Genomic DNA, 8,100 nt, shown 5'->3' on the forward strand with positions numbered 1-8,100 from the left:
TCTTTGCTTTGGCCATGTCTGCTTACTAAAATTGTCTGCTGTTAGCTAATCATTCTGTTTGCTTATTTGCATTTAGTTTATAAAAGCAGGTAAGTTTCGCCTAAGTAGTTCCTACTCCAAGCATGTCTACAATCTGCAGGCTATAGTAGTCTTCAATGTGAGGTGAAGCGAAAAAATACAAGTGGTTTTGCTTGATTAACCAATATTATGTGGCAGGCCGCTTTTAGTATATTTTGAAAGTCAAGCCAAAGGCTGTTTAAAATTTGTCCCCAGGCCACGATAGGCAGGCAAAACTTAGGGCATGCCTCTTATACCTCTTTTGCAAAATCCTATCTGTCCGTCTGTGGATTGCCATGTGCCTTTGTTGCCTAAATATAATCATGTGCCATGTAAATGTCAACGTCAAGACACAGAGGGCTACCTGGAGAGGAATCTGTGGATGAAGAGGTCTATTGCAAAGTGGCAACATATGACAAATTTGATAAGGTGTTGGAGTAAATGACAGATGACCAATGATTGTAGAACAGGAATGTTGAGTCACGTGTGACACTGAACACAGGCATGGCGCAGAGATCCTGGAGATTAGGAGAGAATTATCTGGAGAATGAATGCAGAAAGGACGAACCGGTAGTGGGTGTGTCCTGTATGGGCTGCCAACACGTAAACAGGGCAAAAGAAGCACTTTCAAACATATCTTGTGACTCGCAGGGTGCTGTCAACTCACTTAGCACACAGGTCTGAAGAAAGACTGACATAACTCCAGGAGAAGAGGATTCCTATCCATCTCAGAACAACATGGCAGGCACTAAACTGGGTAAAGACATGTCTGATTTCTAAATCTGTATTTTCATTCATCTTTTTTTTTACTGACTGTAAGTTGCATGTGTGGTTTCCTACTTTGCTTGTGCAATTCAGTTGTGTAAAAGTGCTTCTTTTATGATGCTTTGCTTTTATTTTCTACATGATTAGTATACAAATCATTTTTAATGACTTTATGAGGTTACAATAATAGCATGAAAACAACACAGACCTTTTGTTCTACTTTCACGATGCTGGTTGTAAGAATTTGAATCACATTCAGAGTGTGAACAGATAGAAATTAGTGCAGCATGCTGTCTCTGCTGGGCAAACCTGATCAACCAGTCTGCTGAGTCTCTGACAGCAAGCTCGTCATGCCTCAAAAACACATACTGACTTTACTCACCAACAAATCTCCTCAGATTTCCAATCTGAAGGATGAAATAGGAATTCCGCTTCTTGGTATTATTTAACATATTCTAAATGAAACCTTTGTCCAGTCTTTGAGAGGTTTTACATTTCATGTGTAGCCTGATGAGCAACTGTACAAAATAAGGGCTGGGACACATGCCACATCTTCAAGCGCCTGAACACCACGAGGTCAGGCATCCTGTGCCAGCCTTTTCTCAATCTTAAGTCATCAAATACCGCCACCTTTGCAGTGATATTGCCGAAAGATCCTAATGCCAAAAGCTGCCTTTTGTGGTGTTATTATGACAGACAGCACTTGTCACTGCAGCACAATACACAAACAGGCAGCATCAGCTGAAAATGTGGTTGGACAGAACCTGTCATGTCCACATGATACGCCGCTGGACAGCGTCAGGTTAAAACGATGCCAGTAATTATGTAACAAAGGTCTCTATAGAATGGCCAGAAGGGGCAGTGGATGAGTCCAACAAACCCTGGTCTTTCACCAGCATAGTTGTTGTTCACTTCCTGTCTTTTTTTTTTGACACTAGAGTGTAATATGTAGACGTTGAAGTTGACAAAGTGGCGATATGTAATGACTTGGGATGAGGAAGCGTTGTTTGTGCCCACTTTGTGCCAATTTTAAAAAGCATGAAGGCAGATTGCGTCTAAGGTTGTAAAGCAACCATACCGGCAGTGTATCATAGCATTGTTAGCAGAACTCCAGAGTGCAGAGCACCTACTTCCAGCCGTTGTTTTCTGAGTGTGTATTAGGCCAAAAATATAGTCTATGAGACAGATGTAAAACTCTGAGGTATCCCTGCACTGAAGGATCAACTTCCTCTCCTTATTAAGTACAGACTAATACTCATTGAAGAAGGCTGTGATTGGCAATTACTATGACACGGCATGCATTGCATGCTGCTGTGTTCCAAAAGTTCTTTATCACAGGGGGGCAGCCATCATACCTTGAAATATAGGCCCTTTTAGGAGGGCATTGCTCTCGCTTTTGGGCGCGCCTTCCACATGTCTACATCGACAACAATGAGACTGAGAGCTCAAAGAACACAGCATGTGTACAGGCTTATAATTAAAAAAAAGAGTAAATAATCTAATAACATACTTGATCAATACACCACACTAAACAAGTTAAAGAAATCCATTAACAAAAAAGAAACCATGTAACCAGTGAAGCAGTTATTAATAACTACGTTAGAGTTTGGATTTTGCACTTATTAAAGTAAAAGGGGCACTATTCTCCATTTAGAAGAAAAATACATTTTAAATTATAACAATTTCAAATCATGTTCATTACCGTTTATCCTGTATACATGGATCTTATTTCTCTCATGAAATAATGTCCACAGACAACGACTTGGCGATAAATGAAATCTTTCATTTAGGCAAATTTTTATTGGTGAGTAAATAGAGGAAGCGATATGGCATATAATATGAAATTAAACAAATAAAAGGGAACCAAGGTAATGTATATTCAGGTGATGTAAATGATTAATTGTGGATGATAGTGGGTATAAATATGTGACCATTTAAAGTGTGGACACACGTTGAATGGTAAACTAGAATTTAGAAATTTGCATTAAAAATTTGCTATTCGACATCAACTCTGGAGATGTTATTCGACATCACTAGAAGATGTTATTCTGCCTACTTTTGCTGACCTGAACAGACTTCTCTGGGAAGGTCCAGGTCGTTGCTTCGCTCCAGTGGAGGGCTGCTGCGTGTCTTCCAGATGCAGTGACCCGCTGAAAGGCAAAGGTGGCTGGGCAGGTTGAGTCGGTGTGCAGCGGTCTTTAACTGGCCTCAGTGTCCAGTAAAAGTCTTTAAGAGTTTTTAGGGGCAGGCAACGGATGCTGATAGTTTGTGCAGCAGGTGTTGCTTCTAGAACCTTGACAGAGTTGACGGCGGATCGCTGAGTGTCATCCTCAATTAAAACTCGCAGAAATAATCCGGATGGTCTGACAAAGTCACTTTAAATTATTATTTTGAGTTTACTTGAAACGAAATGCAAGAATATCTTTACTGACCAAAAACTGGTATGAAGAAAAGAGTCAAAGAAATTTAAAAAGAAAAGGCTTTGAAAAAGTTCAAATTCAGCAAAGCTCTGGTGAGCTCTCGTAAAACTGAAGATAAAGAAAAAGGGTGCGAGTGAGGATACACGAGAAGCACCGCGGTGAAAGGGGAAATAAAAAGAAGCACTGAGCTGAGGGCTCACTAAGTTTTAATCTATGAATTTTGGGGTGCGAATGGAAAGCGGGGAAGTGAACCTTCGTGCTGAGCAACCACACATCTGGCGTTTAGTTTAGTAGCTACTTTGTGATGAATTACTCAATTTGACCCGTTACATATAAAGTCACGTATCTCATCACCACTATGGTCCTATTGCAGTAATTACAAACATATGCTAGAAGACCTAAAGGCAATTATGAATGTAACACACAACTTTGAAGATCCTTGGTTTGATCTTATTAAGTAGTCACATGTAACATAAAGTTATCCAACAGAGTATAAAGAACTTGGTAATCACTTAGATAAGGGATTACTGTTTAACATTATACGATAAATGCAAAACACGATAGAACTATAAAGTTCATTACGAAATTACGAATAACTAAGGCCACTAGATGGCAGTATGGCTCCATCACAGAAAAGCAATAAAATGAGATTTTACCTAACTCACTCAAATTAAATAATAAAGACATGGGGAGGGAAAATGTAAAGGCCATGCCAATGCAGTCCACTACACCAGTTTCTATCTAACTGTTGCAACATCCCTTAAATGCCACTTCTTCAGTGGTTAACAGTTTGGTTCTTGTCCCATTTCAGGAGCAAGGAATCCCTTAACTGAGGCAGCTGTGGGGTTTGCACTGGGAGCAGTGGGAGGTTCCATACTGGGAGCCACAGAGGATCCAGTGGACAAGGTCCTTGCAGTGATGACTTCAGCCGGTCCACTGAAACCAGTGATGGAGGAAGTCAGGACAGTGGGTGCCCTCGGGCTGGGGACCCTTATTGGAGCCACAGCCCTGACCGTCGTGATGACCTCAGTAGTAGCTGGTGTGATTCTGGCAGCAGTGGTAGCTTCAGTGTTTGTGGTCATGAGGAGCTGCAGTGCCTCCTATACACACTCTTTTGGCTTGTGGGCAACAGTAGCACTCGCTGGGGCCTTCGGGACCACTCTCAGTGGCGCCACGCTCGGGGTCGCTATCGAATGGACTGTGAAGAACTACGGCATGGTGGGCCTTCTGTGGGCACTGAGCATATTCACTGTGCTCAAACCGCCCCTCCACTTGGTGTTCAAACTGCTCTGGAAGCAGGGAAAGGCCTGTTGCACTCTGGGATCTGTAGTCTGGGACAGGGAGAGGAAACAGATGGAGATTACAGAGATGAAGCACAGGCAGAAAGCAGCTGAACAGATAGAGCAGAGGATTCTGATGCTGGAGAAAGGAGGCAGCACCAGCGGGATGGAGCACCAAATGGCATGGGCCACTGAGCGGAGGCTAAGAGAAGAGATAGAAAGGAAAAAGATGGAGAGTGAAGAGGCAGAGATGGAGCAAAGAACCATCCAAGACTGGATCAACACAGTGGTGGTCAAATATGTGGACTTCTTGGCTTTTTCTGGGATACCAATGACAGTAATTGCCATAGTGACATCAGGGTTTGGGGTGTTTGGTTATGGAGGCCACCAGTCTGTGTTTATAGTGCTTCTAGCTTTGGTTGCAGTCATAGCCTATCTGCTCCTGAAATCTTCTGACTTCAAGTTCTGGATGTTGATTGGCTGCATGGCAATGCTTGCAACGTTTGTCATCGCCATGCTCACCCTACACGCCGGGCAAGTTGCAGTAACATCCGCCATAAAGATGCGAGCGGCAGGGCGGAATCAGTCCAGAGAAAACATCAGTGCTCGTATGAACTACCAGTCCTCTCTGGAGGCTTTGAATGCAGCTTTCTTTGTGGCTAAATCATGTGAGCTGGGTCTGGGGGCAACAGTTGGGGGTCCACTGGTGAGGCGGGCACGTGGAGAGGTGAGAGTCATAGCGGGGGCAGCTTTAGTAGCGGGGGGTTTACTGGTTGGGGTGGAGGTTTTAGCCCCTGTTCTGGGAGAAGGGGGACAAGCAGGGGCGTTGCTGGGGGTGGTGGGGGCTGCGGGAGTGTCTGTGGGAGCAGCAGCAGCTGTGGCTGGAAGGTGGTCCTCATGGCCAGGGACTTTGGGAACAATAGCAGGGTTGATAATAGGAGCATTAGTTATGGGGAAATGGCATTTTGTCAACATCGGACTGCAGCTGCCTATAGCCTATGTCTTCGCTATGACCAATCCATTTTAACACAACATGATAAGCCTACTGTGTAACAGGTTGGCAAAGCACTATGAGTTGCAAGCCCGTTCTCATTCCGAAGTAGTTAAGTACCGTCACATTTGTAGTGTTTTCAGTGAAAGAGCTCGACACTAAAATTGACCTTTAGTGTCTATATGAAACGCCGCTGGATGGCATCTGCTGAGAACGTGGCCAAACAGAACCGTTTTTGGTGTTATTAGAAGCTGCCACACAGGACCAACTGGACTAAATCTGTCAAGTCAGATTGAAACACTGCTGGTAACAACATAAGATAAGGAGCATTAAGGTTCCTATAGGGTGGGTGAAAGAAAGGGGTGGTGGATGGATTAAACAAACCCTGGACTTTCATGTGTCTAGTGTCTGCTTCCTGTTTGTAGGTGATGCTTTTTGTCTTATCCTAACTGTCTGTGTCAGCATGTGCTTTAGTTGACATTCTGATGTTGATTGCCATGTGCTTTTGTTGTCCAAACATAACCAGATGCAGCATAATCCCAACATGTGCCTCTGTTATCATCACGGTAGTGCCATCCTGGAACATAAAGAGCAGATATAGAAGGTTACCTAGAGCAGTGTTTCTCACACCCCTCCTGAAGGACCAATAGTCCTGCATATTTTTTTATCTCTCCCTGCTGCGACACAGCTGATTCAAATGATCAGTTCATTATGAACTCATGAAGCAGCTTCATGACAGGCTGATCATTTGAATCATCTGTGTTACAGCAGGGAGAGATCTAAAACATGCAGGACTGGCAGTCCTTGAGGAGAGGTTTGAGAAACACTGACCTAGAGTGTATGTAGACGTGGACGTCCACTGCAAAATGGCCATACGTAATGACTTGGGATGAGAATGTGTTGGCGTTTCCATTGTGTCATTCACAGTAGTTACCTGTTTTGAGTTACTCTACTTTAAAGTGTGACTGTATTCCATATTTTTCCTACATTCATTAAATACCATGTGCAGAGCTAAGCACATAGTGAAAGTGTCCTACTAGCAAGCAGCCTCTTCCTCTGTACCATAGAGCTTCATTGCTGTGCAGAAATGATTAAAAACACATCAGTGAACCACACTGTTTCACTGGGCATTACCATGAACACACACACACTGTAGCTTATTTTGACTTAATCCCACATACACTCTCTTGCTGTCCCCAAAACAGAGTAGAACACCTTATGTGGAATCATTTGAAAATAGTCCTCAATGAACGCAATTATTCCTTCTTTTTGAGTTTGTTATAAAGTACAGTGATCGGATCCTTTAGGAGACGTCTGAGCCTCCTTTAAAATATGAAACTTTATTTCCATTTTACTCTTTTTACTTCATATTTTTTCTCCAGAAGGACCCAGTGGGCTTGAAGCTGAGTGCCAAAGACAGGGTAGGGAAGTCAGAAAGGACGGGGCTTATAAGCTAAATTAACTTTGTACTGGTCCATCATGTGAGTAATACTTTGCAATGGTTCTCCAGTTATCTCGCCTCCCAGTTTAACAACCCTGTTCAGTTTGTTCTTGCTTTGTATTGATAATGATACCTGCACACACACACACACTCGCACACACACGTACACACACGTACACACACACACACACACACACACACACACACACACACACAAACACACACAAACACACACACACACACACACACACCGCTCAATACAGAATGTAAAAATACCGTGAATAAAGGTTTTATGTATTCTCTGTCTAAGTTTCAGCTTCTGGAAAGAGCTCTGCAAGTTCACAGTTTCTCTTAAGGCACCTTCAGGGAACATGTGAGAGGAATGAATGGCATTTCATATCGGTGCTTGTCATCACCTATATGTTATAAGTCGTGTGTGACAGAATGTGGCAAAACCTGTTTTTTCATGGTCACCACTACATGTCTAAACTTCCAAATACCCAATGGAAAAATAAAAACCAAACGGGAAAACACAAAAGAAATTAAAACTGTTATTGTACCTTGTGCTGTTTGATTAAATGCTCCCAACAGCGCTCTCTCTCTTTCTTAGGGTTTCATGTTTTATTAAAGTGTATACATTAATCAAATACATTGTGTCTTGAAAGCATGGCCATTATGGTGTTCAATTTTTATTCAAACAGTAACTTTAGAAATCACTAATATTTATAATACCAGCATCATGACTGCAAAACATAAATGAAAATAATAAATAAAGGAGAAAACAACTAGTACAAATGAGTGAAAACTGCAAATGAATAAAAATGTAAACAATTTGCTACATGAAATATCATACACAACAAACTTACTATGCCAGGGCAAGTAAACAGAAAAATAATAGGCTATGGAAAAGATTACCATACATCATGAAAAAGGAATAAAAATAAAAATTCTGACCCAAAATATTGTTTCCTCAGCTCATGTGGAATTTATCAAATACAATGGCCATCAAGCAGTAAAATCCTCTCAAATCTCGTATATTTTCTGGTAAGAGAAAATATTTTAAAAAAAGTCAATTTCAGATCAGATTCCAGATTCACCAAACATTCTTACCATCCAAATCTGCTCTGACCAGGTATGAATGAATGA

General features: G+C 42.0%; 1 protein-coding gene across 1 annotated transcript; it reads left to right on the forward strand.

Annotated features, from left to right (window-relative positions):
• The first annotated feature begins 665 nt into the window (after nucleotides 1-665).
• LOC121945348 (uncharacterized) lies at nucleotides 666-7,513 on the forward strand. The gene is made up of 2 exons (XM_042489477.2): nucleotides 666-814; nucleotides 4,054-7,513. Exons 1-2 carry the CDS (start codon nucleotides 796-798, stop codon nucleotides 5,547-5,549), a joined length of 1,515 nt encoding a protein of 504 aa, XP_042345411.1. The 5' UTR covers nucleotides 666-795; the 3' UTR covers nucleotides 5,550-7,513.
• The last annotated feature ends 587 nt before the right edge of the window (nucleotides 7,514-8,100 follow it).

The sequence above is a fragment of the Plectropomus leopardus genome, chromosome 11 (assembly GCF_026936395.1).
Source record: "Plectropomus leopardus strain MGB_pleo_1.0 chromosome 11, ASM2693639v1, whole genome shotgun sequence".
NCBI classification, from domain to species: domain Eukaryota; kingdom Metazoa; phylum Chordata; class Actinopteri; order Perciformes; family Serranidae; genus Plectropomus; species Plectropomus leopardus.